This window comes from Panthera tigris, chromosome A2 (assembly GCF_018350195.1).
Source record: "Panthera tigris isolate Pti1 chromosome A2, P.tigris_Pti1_mat1.1, whole genome shotgun sequence".
NCBI lineage: Eukaryota > Metazoa > Chordata > Mammalia > Carnivora > Felidae > Panthera > Panthera tigris.
The window spans coordinates 46,791,628-46,808,522 of NC_056661.1; the positions used below are offsets into that span (position 1 = coordinate 46,791,628).

Genomic DNA, 16,895 nt, shown 5'->3' on the forward strand with positions numbered 1-16,895 from the left:
AGAGGATATTAATTTATAAAATTGGAATTCATTGTGTTCGGGGCTTGTAGACTGTTTTAGAATCATGTGTGGCTAGCATAAGGTCACAACAAACAATTGGCCAGTGTTAGGACCTTGAAAATAGTCCTATTTGTTTAACCATTCCTATCTTGAGAGATTTCATAATCCTGGGCTGTTTACCTAAAAAGTAAGAGTTAGGTCAACTGAGAGATTAATATTGGGTAAATAAAATATATAAATAGATAAAATTAGTATTAACTGTGACTCATTTGATGTACTTAGTAATTGCAGTCAAGGTAAAGAATACGACAAGAAGCGTGAAAGAGCTGGTAGGAGAATTATGATACTTTCCTGAGGATTTAAAAGATTTGAATGTTTGAGTGGACAAACCATGTGCCTGGAGATGGAGAGATTTGATAGTTAAATATTGTGAATTGATATAGAGCAATCCTTCTCAGATTAGATACAGTTAATATAATTCCATTCAGTATTTTAACTGAAATATGAATTTCTAAAGTTTATTTGGAATGTGAGCAGTGAACCATTCCAAGTTCTTGATCTTCTATGTAGTGTAATACATTGCACAAGCTACAGTAATTCATCTAATCCTAATTTAGGATAAACAGACTAATGGAAAAGAATTGAGGACTCAGAAATAGAACTGTCTCTGTATGGCATTTGGCAAATCACTTCAAATTAGTTAAGAATGGGTGGATTTTTTTTTTTTTTTTTTTTTTTTTTTTTAGGTAGGCGTTGTGCCCAGCGTGGAGCCCAGTGCAGGGCTTGAATTCACAACCCTGAGATCAAGACCTGAACTGAGATCACGAGTTGGACTCTTTAAAAAAAAAACAAACAAACAAAAAAAGTTTTAATATTTATTTTTGAGACAGAGACAGAGCATGAGTGAGGGAGGAGAAGAGAGAGAGGGAGACACAGAATCTGAAGCAGGTTCCAGCCTCTAAGCTGTCAGCACAGAGCCTGATGCACGGCTTGAACTCATGAACTGCGAGGTCATGACCTGGGCCCAAGTCAGATGCTTAACTGACTGAGTCACCCAGGCGCCTCAAGAGTTGGACCCTTAACCTACTGAGCCACCGAGGCACCCCAGGAATGCATGCATTTTTAAATGAGGAGTGAGATGATTGAAAAAAGGAGCTTTTTTTGCACTGTATAATCAAATTCCAGATGGGTGAACATTTTAAATGTAAAAAAGTCATTCAGTAGCAGAATGTATGGATAAATTGTTGTCTATTACTATAGTGGAATACTCTACAGCAATGAGAATGAACAAACTGCAGGCAGCATAATGTTGAAAGAAATACAAAATATTATGTCGTAAGAGTTTATTAAATATGAAGTCCTGGAACAGTAAAAACTACTCTGTAGTGTTAGGAGTCAGAACAGGATTAACTTTTGGGTGAAGAGTAGGAAATAGTGATTCAGAAGGGGCAAGATAAGGACTTTGAGGTTCTGGAAATGTTATGTTTTTTTGATGTGGATAATTGTCTTTAATCCAGTTGTTCATTGTGATTATTTATTGGTCTTCATACTTACGATTTGTGTACTTCTTTGTATGTATATGTAGAAAAAAAAGAGCTATAAAATTAAAAAAAAAGAAAAAGTCATTCAAATACTATTAGAAGATATTTCAGTTTTATGACAAGAAGGTCATAAACCAAAAAGAGAACAGAATTGATTACATAAAAGGAAAACCTATAAAGTGACAAAATAATTTGGGATGCCTGGGTGCCTCAGTTGGTTGAGCATCCAACTCTTGATTTTGGCTCAGGTCATGATTCCAGGGTTATGGGATTGAGCCCCACATTGGGGTCTGTGCTGAGTGTGGAGCCTGCTTAAGATTCTCTTTCTCCCTCTGCCCCACTTCCCTGCTCATGTCCTCTCTCTCTCTCTGTCTCTCTCAAAAAATAACTAACTAAATGAAATAAGTAAGTAAGTAAGTAAGTAAGTAAATAAATAAATAAATAAATAAATAAAATCATCTCTTTAAAAGAAATGGCAAAATATTTTATAAGCCTTGTTACAAGACAAACCTGGAAAAGCTATTCAGCCATGAATTGTAATAGTTATTGTCAAAATAATTTAAATGCTAAAAATGGAAAACTTTGAAGTTTTACTTCTGATTTCCTACTTTGTGTGTTAACATTTATGTACAGGTGGGGAAGTTAATAAATGTTTCTTCATAGTTGTATAATAATTCTTTTTTAAATTTAAGGAAATATGTAAAATATTTTATTATTTTTTAAATATTTATTTATTTTTGAGAGAGAGAGAGAATCTTAAGCAGGCTCCATTCTGTCAGTGCAGAGTTCAACTTGGGGCTTGATCCCATGAACTGTGAACTCACAACTTGAGCCAAAATCAAGAGTTGGATGCTTAACTGACTTAGCCACCAAGGTGCTCCCAAAATATCTTTTTTTAAATGGGGGAAATGTGTTTGTATGAACAAAATGTATCTCTTCAAGAATTAGGGGTATAAAGCTTGTTTTCTTTTTTTTTTTAAGTATTTTTTTAAAATTTTGTAATGTATGTTTATTTTTGAGAGAGAGACAGAGACAGAGAGAGAGAGAGAGAGAGAGAGAGAACGTGAGCAGGGGAGGGGCAGACCGAGAAGAAGACATAGAATTTGGAGCAGGTTCCAGGCTGTGAGCTGTCAGCACAGAGCCCGATGCAGGGCTCAAACTCACAGACTGCGAGATCGTGACCTGAGCCGAAGTCGGAGGCTTAACTGACTGAGCCACCCAGGTGCCCCTAAAGCGTGTTTTCTTAAGACATTATTACCACCACTAAAAAATTAGTTAAATACTAAAATGGTTACAGAAGCATTGTTGATGCCTGAAGCTTATACCATGTTATGAATCTTAATAAATATTGATTAATCTAACTTGAGATGTTTTCTTTCATTCAGTCAGGTCAATTCAGTGAAGATATGATACCCACAGTGGGCTTCAACATGAGGAAGGTAACTAAAGGTAACGTCACAATAAAGGTATGTTATCTTGCCATACTTGACTTAAATTGTTAGCATACATAGCTAGAAATCTTTGTTTCTTTGTTTTTTACATGCTTATTTGTATTTCTTAACTCATGAATGGGTAAGTTTCAAAAGAATGTAAATCAACTGTTTTGTTTTATTTTTTTCTTTTTCTAATAGATCAAAATGTGTAAATTGAAATGGTTAAGTGCCATAAAAAAAAAATTAAACATGGTTTGGAAGAATAATGTTTAGGGTCTAAATGTTTCTAGGAAATAAAAACCCCATCTTTGAGATCCCTAGTTTGGGATGTAAATAAAAATAAAAATCCCATGTTTGGGATGTAGTGTTACATTATTTCATGGGTAGTATTTTATATTGAAAGATAATTTATTATTTATAATATTGGTAATTTAGTATTATATTTGTGGTATATATGTGGTAACCTAGTTTTCTCTTTCTTTGTTACTAAGCCCTAAAATTAAAACTATAAAATTGGAAAGTTTATAAAACTATAAACATAATTTTTTTACAAAATGTTTATTTATTTTGAGAGAGAGAGAGAGAGCGTGAGGGTGCATGAGCAGGGGGAGGGGCCAAGAGAGAGAGGGAGAATCCTGAGCAGGCTTTGTGCTGTCAGCATGGAGTCTGATGTGGGGCTCAATCCCACGAACTGTAACATCATGACCTGAGCTGGAATCAATGGTCGGACACTTAACTGACGGAGCCACCCAGGCACCCTTGAACATAAAGTTTAGAATGGCCCCAAGAACTTCTAGATTAAGAGCTTGTTTTATTAGCTCAAGCTTTTCAGGAGTAGTTTGGCTCTAACATTGTGGAAGTAAGCACACCTGCCTAATCTTTCTCCGCCTCTTGTAATTTTTTCCTTCCGTGTATTACTTGAAATATCTTTCTTAAGAATTGTCTTTCTTGATTTAAAGATTTGGGACATAGGAGGACAACCCCGATTCCGGAGCATGTGGGAACGGTACTGCAGAGGAGTCAATGCCATTGTGTAAGCACTTTTTACAAACGTCAATTTAGGTTTCCAGGAAGAAAAGTTGTTTTTAATACTTCAAAGGCTCAATTTTTATTTCACACAATAACTTCCTCAGATATTTTCTTAGTGTAATTCCATTAATATGAAACTTGAAAAAATGAATCGTAAATGAGAGTTTTATTTATGTCTTTTGTTTATGCAGTTAAGAGCTAAGGGATATAAATGTTTTACTGCCATGTTTTAGCACCTAAGAATAGTCTATTTAAAAGTATTTTTGGGTACTGAGCTTCTCTTTATGTAGGCCTTTATTTTGATTAACAGTTTCAATAGTGTAAATCTTAAAATTAAAAACCTTTATTCCTAATTGTGATCATCAGAGAATTTGGAGAAGACATATTGAAACTGCTTTTTTTTTTTTTTAAGTTACATGATAGATGCTGCAGATCGTGAAAAGATAGAAGCCTCTCGAAATGAGCTACATAATCTTCTAGATAAACCACAGTTACAAGGAATTCCGGTAAGTATGGAGTTTTTGGTATATTATATGATTATAATATATTATTAGAAGTATAATTCTTTGATTATGTTATGTTCAAAACCAGTAAAATGTCTTCTGTCTTAAAGTCTTGAAAGGCTTATACTTATTGAATATGAGTCATATACTGGGCACTGTGCTATTTATTTATTTCTTAAACTATATGCAGTAGGAGCAGTGCTCAGTCCTGGGGATACAGTAATGAACAGAAGTGAATAGAATCATGCTCTCTGCCATCATGGGGCTTGTGGTTTAGTAGGAAAGGTGGATGCGATGAAATCATTTGAATAGTACAGCTCTGATAAGTGCTGCAAAGGAAAGGTACAAGGGGCCATGAAAGTTGTAAGTTAGAGGAGAGATTTGATCTAGTTTGAGGGAAGAAAGAAGGATTCCCCGAGGAAGTGATGCTTGAGCTGAATTGTGAGGGATATGGAGGCATGTGAGGGTTGGTTGGGACGATTGGAGGAGAAGGGAGTTGTAGACAAAGAGAGCGCTTTTGGAAGGAGGAAGCAAGGCACTGAGAGGAGGCCAGTCTCTCTAGAACACATAGCAAAGTGAGAGGGTGGTGAGCTATGAGGCATCTAGGACACTAGAGGAGGCTGGGCTAGGCTGGGCTGGGCTGGACTGGACTGTGTGGGAGGCTGATGTAACATTTGAAATGATCAGATTTATTATTTAAGTCACTTTTATTTCAGTTTGAGAGTAGATTCAAGGGTCAAGAAGGACTATAAGGACAGTTTTAGGAAGCTGTTGAAGTTGTACTGCAAATTATAGTACCATGAATTAGGGTGGTAGTAGACAAGATGGTGAGAAGGAAACAGGTATTAGGGATATTTAGGAACACTGTCCTCAGACTTGATAATGGGTTAAAAGAGGAAATGTAAAGAATAATTTCCTAGTTTTCTGGTTCGTGCATTTGTGCGGAGGGTGGTGCCTTTTGTTGAGCCAAGAATGCTGGAAAAGGACCAGGATTTAATCTCATGACAATGAATGTCAAGTACTTGAGGTGTATTATCTCTGTGAATTCTCAGAACATAATGAGGTTCATGGTTATCCCTGCTTCATAAAAGTTGTTACTTATTCAAGGTTACATGGCAACATTTGTATGTTGTGCAGCCAGGTTTTGAATCCATGTCTATCTGACTTCAAAGCCAATTCTGTATCTCCTGTTTGAAAACCTGGTTCTATATACCGTAAGGAAACATCAGCCTTAAAGTCATCACGAGTCTTCTTAGTTGCAAGCAAAAGAAAGCTGACTTAAGCAGAAAGGAATTCATTGAAAGGACATTGGGTAGCTCTGAGAAGGCAGCACATAAGCAGGCTCAGGAAATGGGCTGGAACAAGGAAGCTCAGCAGCTGCCAGATACCCAGACCCACACCACAGAGTAAATCTGGTGACCACATGCAGGTTCTAAACACTGGACGTAATTTTTCTGGTTGGAAAGTCATCTAGGTGATTCTCTTTCCCTGTCAGAATGGGTTCTCCCTCCTGCTTTCTTGTGTAATTGGCTCTGCCTGGAAGGTTTTGGTCAATTCTAGATCTAGCAGAAAGGAAAGCTGGGGAAAAATGATCCACAGAAGCAAGAATCTCTGTTGGGAGGCAGATTCATACGGTAGGAGGAGGTTTCTTAAATGTAGTAAGAGGTCTAAAATGCTAGGCAACCTCCAAACTGACCACTGATAACAAATGACTGTGATGTTATTTTTAGAAACTCGGGCAGGTCCAGCTTGAGAACCTGGTGTGACTAAAAGAGTATAGAGAGGCATGGGAGTTGGGAAAGGGGAGACAGGCTGACCAAAGGTATTGAGGTTTGGCTCTTGGCACTCTGACTCCCTGTAGTGCATTCTCCTGTGAGCTCCTGGTGTCCCTGGCTTTCTGTCCTTTGTGCAGAGTCACAGTCTGGGGCCTAGGAGTACGATTGGTCAAAGTGTATGGAGTCAGCTGAGAGTATGCTGTATTAAGTGAAAGGAATAGGTATGACAAGGTAGACCTGGCATGTACTTTGTTGAGATACAGGTTTTTAGAAAACACTGACTTTAGAGTTTGGATATCATCAGGTATGTTACAGGTACTCATATTCTCGCTCTCTCTAAGGCAGAAAGGACATAGCTGAGAAAGATAGATTGGTAATTGGGAAGCCTGTTTCTGCTTTCCTTTCTTTTCAAAGTACATCTAGCAACCTGATGACAGCATTTATTGCTAGAGTTTAGAGCTGCTATATTTATCCTGAGCTCCAGACTTAACCATTGTCTTAGAATATTTATACGTGGTATTCTGTAGGATGGATCAGGAATTTTAAAAGCCTATTTATGTGTTTATATGATTAATGGCTAACAAAAAAATGGCTAAAAAATTGTTCCCCCGCTCTTGGTTGTGTTGGTAGACATTTATTTAGAAATAGCAGAATGCATACCGTAGACTCAGATTTTTTTTTTTTTTTTTTGAGAAAGCATGAAAGCACAAGTTGGGGAGAGGGAGAGAGAGAATCTTAAACAGGCTTTACACCTAGCTTGTAGGCTGCCTTGGGGCTCAATCTCATGATTGTGAGGTCATAACCTGAGCCAAAATCGAGAGTTGGACACTTAACTGACCGAGCCACTCAGGAGCCCCTAGACTTAGAATATTTTATTTTTTATTTTAGAGAGAGACAGTGTGAGTGGGGGAGAGGGGTAGGGGGAGAGAGAAAATCTCAAGCAGGTTCCATGCTCAGCATGGAGCCCACTGTGGGGCTTGATCCTATGACCCTGGGATCATAACTTGAGCTGAAATCAAGAGCAGGACACTCAACCAACCGAGCTGCCCAAGTGTCCCTAGTCTTAGAATATTTTATTTTATTTTTATTTTTTAAAATATTATTTGTTTTTCAGAGAGTGCAAGTGGGGGAGGAGCAGAGAGAGGGGGACAGAGGATCTGAAGTGAGCTCTGTGCTGACAGGCTGACAGCAGAGAGCCCGATGTGGGACTTGAACTCAGGAACCATGAGATCATGACCTGAGCTGAAGTTGGATGCTTAACCAACTGAACCATCCGGGTGCCCCTAGACTTAAAATATTTTAAATGTTTATTTCTTATTTTTGAGAGAGTGAGAGTACCAGTTGAAGAGGGGCAGAGAGAGAGAGAGGGACACCTCACTGGCAGCAAAGAGCCCGATGTGGGGCTCAAACCCCCGAACTGCAAGATCACAACCTGAGCTGAAGTTGGATGCTTAACCAACTGAGCCAGCCAGGTGCCCCAAGACTTAGAATATTTTAAATAGAATTTGGCAGCCACATGTTGGATTAAGGGCATCTATGTGGGAGAAGTTAAAATGGATGCTAATTTGAATGACAGAGTGAATGAGATAGGCTACCACTTAACACAAATATGCCTTAATAGTATGGCATGTGGTACCATTCCAGTTTTCATGTCCACAGATATGACTATCATATGCTTCTGTGACCTTTTCTTACATAAAAGTTTATTGTTAATATCTTTCCTTTTTAAAGGTACTAGTACTCGGAAACAAGAGAGATCTTCCGAATGCCTTGGACGAAAAACAGCTAATTGAAAAAATGTATGTCTTAAGAAAGAATGATGGTGTTTTTAAAAAAGTTTGGTTCTCACTTACACTTTTTTGCCCACTACTTTGTTTAGCATCATTATATTATTATTTAATTTTTAATTTTTATTTTTAGAGAGCACGTGAGACGGGGGAAGGGGCAGAGAGGATAGAGAGAGAGAATTCTAAGCAGGCTCCACACTCAGCACAGAGCCCGTCATGGGGCTCGATCCCATGACTCTAGAATCATGACCTGAGCTGAGATCAAGAGTGGGGCGCTCAACTGACTGAGCTACCCAGGCGCCCCTTAAGGATTTTATTTTAAAGTAATCTCTACACCCAACATGAGGCTCGAACTCACAACCCCAGGATCAAGAGTCGCATGCTCTTCTGACTGAGCCAGCCAGGCGCCGTTATTTAGTAATGCTTATTGCTATGTTTTTAGGTGAACATGGTAAATTTGGCCCACCAGAGAAGTGACTTTCTAAAATTTCAGTAGTGGTAAAATAATTTCTTCAGTATAAAAAGACCAGGAAATGGAACAAAGGGTGATAAGTATGATGGTTGTTTTAGGCACTGACTTATTCTCTTAATTCTGCTTCTTATAGGAACCTGTCTGCTATTCAGGATAGAGAAATTTGCTGCTATTCAATTTCTTGCAAAGAAAAGGATAATATAGGTAAGAAATGACTGTTGAAGAAATGGGTATTACTGGAAAGGTGTCTTAATGGTTTCTAGTGTTTATTTTCCCCATTTCTGTTTAATTGACTTCCCTTTTAGAGTACTGTTGTTTTTGCCTCAGGAAAAATAATAGACATTATATATTTTGACAGCAAATACACATCCTGAATGTGCTCTATGCTATTTAAAGAAGTGAAATAGACATGAAGTTAAACATTATGTGATATCAATTTATTGTATTAATTTTGGTCGAGCTAGTATCCAGCTGTGCTTTTTAACAATGATGTTTTTGAAATAAGACTTCACAAAAATTGGTCTATTATTTGGTCTATAGGCACTGAAACAATTGTTCATTTATTGAACCAGTATATTACTGCAATATGTCAGTACTCTATTGGAGATATAAGCCAAAAGTACCCTTTATCTATTAAGTGTCTGTATAAATTTTCTAGAATTGCCATAGCAAACTACCACAACTTGAGCATCCAAACTCAAGGTGTCACAGGGCCCTGAAGGCTGCTGGGGAGTATCCTTCCTTGCCTTTTCTTAGTTTGTGATTGCCTGCAGTCTTTGACTTGGAGATGGCATAACTCCAGCTTCTGTCTCTGGCCTCACACAGCCTTCTCTGTGTGTGTCTCTGTGTGTATTTTCTTTTCTTATAAAGACATATATCATTGGATTAGGGCCTACCTTAATCTAGTATGATCTCATCTTACATCTGCAAAGACTATTTCCAAATAAATTCTAAGGTTCTGGTAGGTGTGAATTTTTAGGGACTCTCTTCAATCTAGTACAGTGTCCTTAAAGAATACGTATATCTGGTTGGACTTTAGTTTCTTAACTAATTTATGAGAGATTATGTAATAAAAGTATATTGGAATGGGTAAAAAGAGTCAAAGGTAAAAAGGAAAGAGGACTGGAAGAGTTTGACAAGATAAATTACTATTCCAACCTGTTAGTTGCTTGCTTGAGTGAAAAGACCTCTAACAATGCAATAAAATATACTCAGTGGTAAAGTATAATCTTCACGAAAAAAGCTACTCACGCTAAGTCACATGGTTCTTGTCTGGACATGACCGGCTCAACCAAAGTATGAAAGGAGAGTTCAATGCATGCATCTTGAAGCGGCTGGGTAGGAGCCTAGGGATTTTTGTGGCACCTTCACTTTTCTGAGTTTTGGTGGTCACTGATGAAAAAGATCACTGTGTGGGTCAGTACAGAAAAATGAGGCTATCCATCATTGCTGCATAGTAGGCTACGGACAGCGTGTGCTTTGGAGTCACGCAGGCTCAGGCCAGAACACTTGGTCCTAAGTTACTTTCTGACAGGCCTTGGACAAAGCTCTTAACCTCCCTGATCTCCAGTTTTCACTCATCTATAAAATGGTGATAATGGCAGCAATTTCAAAACTCTCTTGTGAGAGGGAATGTGACAATGCATTACAACATTTGACATATGGTGGATGTCACATGGGGGTATTAGTTTTCTATTGCTGCTGTCAATTAGCATCCTCTCATGGTTCTCACTGAGCTAGAAATCAAGGACTAAAATGACAGGTTGTGCTCTTTCTGGAGACTCTAGGAGAGACTCCATTTTCTTGCCTTGTTTTCACCTTTTAGATCCTGCCTGCTTTCTTGGCTCATGGCTCCTTCCTCCATATTCAAAGCCAAAAACATTATCTCTCTCTGACCATTTTACCATAGTCACACCTCCAATTAAAAAAGAAAAAAAAAAAAACACCGAAAACTTGTATTGGCACTTGTAAATAGTGCCAAAAAAGTGTGTTTAAAAGGTATTCTGAGATTTTTTTTCCTTTAGCCTTGTTCATTTTGTACTGGTTCTTACCATAGTTCACTTTTTTCCCAAGTGATTTCTAGTCTATCAAGTTTTTCCCCATACCTTCTCAAACATGCTCTGATGAGCTCAAATTGTTGATAGTTTTCTGGCTAATTCTGGGCTTTCTTTCTCTCTTATTTTATTTTATCTTATTTTACTTTTTATTTTGAGGGTTTTCTTTCTTTCTTTTTTTTTTTTTTTTTGAGTTTATTTGAGACTGAGAGACAGCATGTGTACATGAGTGGGAGAGGGGCAGAGAGAGAAGGAGAGAGAGAATCCCAAGCAGGTCTGCGCTGTCAGCACAGAGCCTGACCCTAGGCTGAGTCTCGAGAACCATGCGTTCATGACCTGAGCTGAAATCAAGAATCAGATGCTTAACCTACTAAACCATCTAGGTGCCCCATAAAGATTTTATTTTTATTAATACTATTTTTAAATGTTTATTTATTTTTGAGAGAGAGAGACAGACAGTGCAAGCAGGGGAGGGGCAGAGAGAGAGGGAAACAAAGAATCCGAAACAGGCTCCAGGCTTTGAGCTGTCAGCACAGAGCACGGATGCAGGGCTTGAACCCACAAACCGTGAGATCATGGCCCCAGCTGAAGTCGGACGCTTTACTGACTAAACCACCCAGGCACCCCAAGATTTTATTTTTAAATAATCTCTGCACCCAACATGGGGCTTGAACTTAACAACCCCAGGATCAAGAGTCCTATACTCCACTGACTGAGCCAGCCAGGCCTCCCTGAGCTTCCTTTAAAGAGCACCTAAAAGCAGTGTGAGCCTAATAAGTTGGTGATGGACACAAACTCTCCTCTATTAAATGGGTAGAATAAGTGATTTGTTATATTGTGAGCATTCAGATAATTTTCAGACTCTTCAAACACTTAGGGTTACATAGTTTATTAAAAAAAAATCCCCCCCCGTGTTAGGAGGAATTCTTGTTAAATTTTAAGTTGTGACGCCATGAGAGTATTTACTTACACAACAGTGTTCTCATCAAAGGATTTTTTTTCCCCAGGAGATGTTTGACAACGTCCAGAGACACTTGGTTGTCATAATGAGGAGTGTGATGCTGGCACATAGTGGGTAGAGACCAGAGATATTCTAAACATGCTACAGTCTCCACGGCTAAGAATCGACCAGCCTAAAATGTTAGCAGTAGTGGCAAGGCTGAAAAACACTGTTCTATACTAACCGTAATTTTTAGGGCATTGTGCTATTCTGTAAATCCATTTTACCACTTTGAATACTCTCTAGTATTTCATAAAATAGGAAAAAGAAGTTATTGAAAGGAGAAAAAAAACCCTTTATTTTATTACCTTAACAAACTAGCCAGATAGTTTCTTGAAAAAATCTTGGGAGCTCATTTAGGAAGGAAATGCTGGAGAGCTGATGAGAAAGAACTTTTGCTATTTGAGGCTGATCTTCCTAGTCTGTCATAGAGCTCCAGAGACACCAGTGTGTGATTGTAGAACTCCTGCTTCCCTTTGTATTATCAAGCCCTAGGACATGGATCCACTCTACCTAGATTCAAATAAGCAGTTTGTAAATCAGAATTTGGAGCAAGAAATGCAGCTAATAGCGAATTAGATTAGACTTCTTGGATAATCAAGTCAGAACATCCTCCTTAATTTCAGCTTTTACAACATTTTAGAACCAAATTCATGAATTTACTAAATTGTTCCAAAGGTATCTCAGTGCACATGGATTGTATATTCTCCTTCCAGCTTCCTAATGTGGCATATGAAATACTTGAGTAAGGTATCCTCAGACCACACATAGAACAGATTACTTCTGGGAACATGATCTTTGCAAAGATGACTCATGTTTGTGGCCCTTTTTGTTATGGAAGATGACTTCTTTTTCTGAGTATGTTATTTCTTTTCTGCCTTTTTATCTAGTCTTAAGGATCCATCTGTCTTTAGGATATGACTTCTGTCCAGTGTCCACAAGTTTTAATTTTTTTAAGTGAATATCTTAAATATTTAAAACTAGGCATTTCACTTTCAGTTTTACCTTTCTTTCCGTTCAGTTCTAATGAACATGGCTTTGCTCTTACTGCATACTGCTGTCCCCCTTTGAAAGCGTACAGTCTGGTTCAGCAATCAGGTTAAATCATTGTTTTCACAACTCTGAGCAGATCATGTTTGTTCAGATCTCAGCTCTAGGCTATTCTTTATATGTATGTGGAGTACAGTTTCTGTAACACACATTAGCTGGGAAACTGAATTTGCACTCAGCTCTCAGGCTTGGAGAATCGAATGCTCCTTTTGATAGATGCTCACATAGGGGTGACACATTTTAAAGAACTCAATGACAGTGACTCAGTGTTTGACTTAGCTGCTTTCTCTTGTCACTCGAAGTGCTTTTCTTAGCTAATTTCAGCTACTATAGCTTCACCTGCCACCTCTATTATGGTAGCTTACCAGTCTGCATCCCTTTCTGAGATCCATAGAGCTAAAACTACCTGCTGGACATCTCCATGCCTGTTATCTTCTTACACCTCAAACCTGATGTGCTTTATAGCTTAATTCTTTTTTTTTTTTTTTAATGTTCATTTATTTTGAGAGAGCACAAGTGAGGGGACAGGCAGAGAGAGAGGGAGAGAGAATCCCAAGCAGGCTCTGTACTGTCAGTGCAGAGCCTGATGTGGGGCTCAATCTCATGAACCATGAGATCACGACCTGAGCCAAAATCAAGAGTCAGACGCTTAACCGACTGAGCCACCTGGACGCCCCTACAGCTAAATTCTTAATCTTTTAATTCTCAAGTCTGTTCTTTCTTTAGCCACTGTGTTTGTCAGCAGCTCCATGACATACACAACTCATTGAAGTCAGAATGTTCTTTCTCACCCACTACATATAGGCAGTCTGTTCTATTCTGTATGTTAGTCAATTCTGCATTTCCTTCTTCTATCCCTATAGCACTTGTTTGCTTCAGGCCTTCCTCCACTTCATATTCCTGCTGTGGTATTTGGCGTCTGTATTAGCAGCTTTCCAAGTTGTTCTCTGTTGCCATTGTTGAGCATGCTAAAATAAAGTAATATATGTTCTCTGCTTAAAATTCTGCAATAACTTCTAGTTGACTTGAGAATAAAACCCAAACTTAGCAGCACCTTAGAGTGAGATACAAGGATATCTGGCTCCCTCTTGTCTGTGGTTCTTTGTTGAGGACATTTTTGCTCCCAGGGGACATTTGGCAATATCTGGAGACATTATTGGCTGTCACAACTATGAGTGTGGAGGGGGAGTGATAATGGCATCTAGTGGTAGAGGTCATGGATACTGCAAAATGGTCTACCATGCACAAGAAAGGCCCTCTTCCCATCCCAGCATAGAATTACCCAGTCCAAAATGTCTAGAAGGTGAAGTGAGAACCCCTGTTGTAGCCTTAGCAACGAGTGGCAGCCCCTTCCCCCATCCCTGTGCTTCATCCACATCTTATCAAATATAACCCATCCAGATCTCCACAGTGTTCATGTCTTTGTTTATTCTTTTGCTTTTGTTGTTTCCTTTGCCTGGAATTCTGCCGGGCAACCCTCCTCCCAACCCCAAATGATTTCTTCTCTGTTTTCCAGCTTTGACACTAAAAACTCCCTGAGGGCAAAGAGGGTTTCTCCCATATCTTTGCATTCCTGGCACTTCATGTAATAGTACCTTGTCTTAAGGCAGTTAGTAAATTTTTGAGTGAATAAAAAGATGGCACAAGCTGTCCTGAGCACACAGACCTCATGAGTCTCTCATAATTCCTTAGACTGCCCTCTTGACGTTTTGGTAATGGAGAATAGTAGTATAGATGCAGAAAAGCAGAAGAGGGCAGGGCCAGCATGTATTTTGAATTAGCTGCATTTTAAATATTATCTCTCATGTTTAGTAGTTTCTTAACTTTGATATCTTAATGCCTTCAATTTTTTTCCCTCCATCTTTAGATATCACACTTCAGTGGCTTATTCAACATTCAAAGTCTAGAAGAAGCTGAAGCATCTCCTGAAGTCATCCAGTCCTTCCTGGCTATAATCCTAGAATTATTGTCCGTTCCTCTGAAGTACTTCCCAGAATACGGTCCTTCCTAAACCCAAGAAATTGCCTTTTTCAGAGTTTATTTCTCATGTGCACTGCTGAAGATGTGTATCCCTAATCCTTCATAAAGAATCAGCTAGAGTTGTCATGATAAAGTCAGCACACACAAAAAAAGCTTCTTATACATACTTGTCTTAAACAGTGTGTAGAGCTTTTTTTTAAAAAAAAAACAAACAAAAAACAAAAAACAAAAAACCCCAAACACATGTGACCATCTTAAATCAAGACAATTGCATATATATGTTCTGGTCTTTCTGGGCCAGATTTTTATATTGGTTTTCAGTAAATGTCTATGATATTTCGTTATAGAGTCCATTAGCTTAATACTGATACTGACTTGATACAGCATGAAGTTTCTAGTGCCACACACAGTATTTAGAAAACCTTTAGCCTGACTCATGTGGGATAAAAACATAATGTTTACCTGTCTCACAAATGCATGTGAAATGTATAATTACACCTTAGGAATTTAAAAAATGGTCTGCAAAGAGTGAGCGAAGGCACCAGATCAGTGTTGTTAATTGGTTCTTTACACTGGTGAGATCGTATATGAGTTTAAAAAACATTCTGCTTTCTGAGAACTCTTCATCACCAGATAGCAGTTGGGAATATGGGAGGAACTGAGGCATGCTGTTGTGTATCTGTCCAGATCATTACTTCTCTATTTTTTCTTCTTCTTCTTTTTTTTTTTTCCTGGGTTCAACACACTTTTTTAAAGGGTTGGGAATTGAGGATTTTCTCAAAAGCTTTCATGAATTTAGAGCATTCCAGCCAATATAATAAAATGTGCTAAGAATGTCAGACTTTGTTCAAACACCTGTTTGTTCTTTCTTTCTCCAGTCATTAAATCAGTGCTGCTGCATGACACTCTAACTCTCGACTTTTTATATCCAGTCATAGACTTTCAGCACAATAGATACTTAGAAATAAAAATTCTTATTTTTCTCTCTTATTGATGTAAGGTTTGGCACTCTTTTGTCTGGTGCCATTAGACATCTCGATTATTGTGACAACTCTAGACCTGCCTGCTCTATCTAATGTAATCATGCGCAACGTCTACAGGTTGTTTAATAATCACCCGGGGAACTGAGGAGCTGATGCTGTGGATTGTTTGCTTCTATGATACGGAGATGTATACAAACTTAAAACGAACATGTTTCGTAGTTTAGTGATGTCCATATACACAAAGGGACATATTACCACTGGTTCACTTGTAAATTGTTATTCACATAAACCACTGTAGTAGATAAAACTCTATGGTACACCCGCTTATGTGTTGCCTCACACTGTGTGTGATTTTGTTTCTTTTGTTAAGCAGCACTCATGTAGACAGTGCATTTCCAGACATGTTGAGCACTCAGAAGTGCAGTCAACAGTGAGTTCTTTTAATGAATACCAGTTTTAATTTATAGACTGCCATGGCCTTAACAATATTCTGTACAAAATACTGCACTGTGTTGCACAGATAGTCCTTGTTTTCCTCCATTCGCATTTTTATGAGTAGAATCTCAGCTTTTAAAATTCTGTTCCTATTCTTTGAAGCATGTTGCATACTTCCCTGATGGGATGGATGGTTCTGTAAATGAAGGGAAATTTAAACTTGCTACTGTAGCTCAACACCATTAATGGTCACTGTGAACCATTACAGAGAATGTGGCAATTTGCTTGTGCCTAAAAGGAGGAATTGGAACTAGAAAGTGTGACTCTGTGGGGATCGCATAGGTTTGTTATTTGACCTATAGCTAAACCTTAAATGTGTTTGTGTGTCTGTTCATTGCTTTCAGCATTTCAAGACATCCAAACTCTACTACCAACATTTTCCTGTGCATTAACTTCTGCATGTGAAAACTTAACAGTTACTGAACTTTGTAAATACGTGAATTTTTTAATTTAGGTGATGCATTTTTTTGTCTGTTTACTGCTCTTCTCAGCTTTATTCAATAAACTTGCATTTTGAGGGTTGTATTGACCATTTTAACTGAAAATGTGCATCCTGATGGAAGGTGCTGACGTTTTTGGAAGGGGACAGAAAGAAAGTTATCGTGAGCAGGGTCCACAGACAATGTGCTGGAAAGAAATCAGCTCATTTCTCAAAGAACTGGGTCTGTGGGCTAGTTAACATAGAAATAAACTTTTACAATATCCACAGAATTGATACTAGGATTTGGCGGGGGGAGGCAGGGTGGAGGAGATGCTGTTAGCTGTAAACTGTCATGATACACCAAATTTAAGA

General features: G+C 38.3%; 1 protein-coding gene across 2 annotated transcripts in view; it reads left to right on the plus strand.

The window, feature by feature from the left end:
• Positions 1 to 16,624, plus strand: part of ARL8B (ADP ribosylation factor like GTPase 8B) — a 48,455-nt gene extending 31,831 nt beyond the window's left edge. For both annotated transcript variants that reach the window (XM_042979444.1, XM_042979445.1), the window contains exons 2-7: positions 2,927 to 3,007; positions 3,934 to 4,007; positions 4,416 to 4,509; positions 8,013 to 8,080; positions 8,674 to 8,744; positions 14,512 to 16,624. In XM_042979444.1, coding sequence (XP_042835378.1) covers positions 2,927 to 3,007; positions 3,934 to 4,007; positions 4,416 to 4,509; positions 8,013 to 8,080; positions 8,674 to 8,744; positions 14,512 to 14,561 — 438 coding nt within the window. In that variant the 3' untranslated portion in view covers positions 14,562 to 16,624. The remainder of the gene's footprint in view (positions 1 to 2,926; positions 3,008 to 3,933; positions 4,008 to 4,415; positions 4,510 to 8,012; positions 8,081 to 8,673; positions 8,745 to 14,511) is intronic.
• The last annotated feature ends 271 nt before the right edge of the window (positions 16,625 to 16,895 follow it).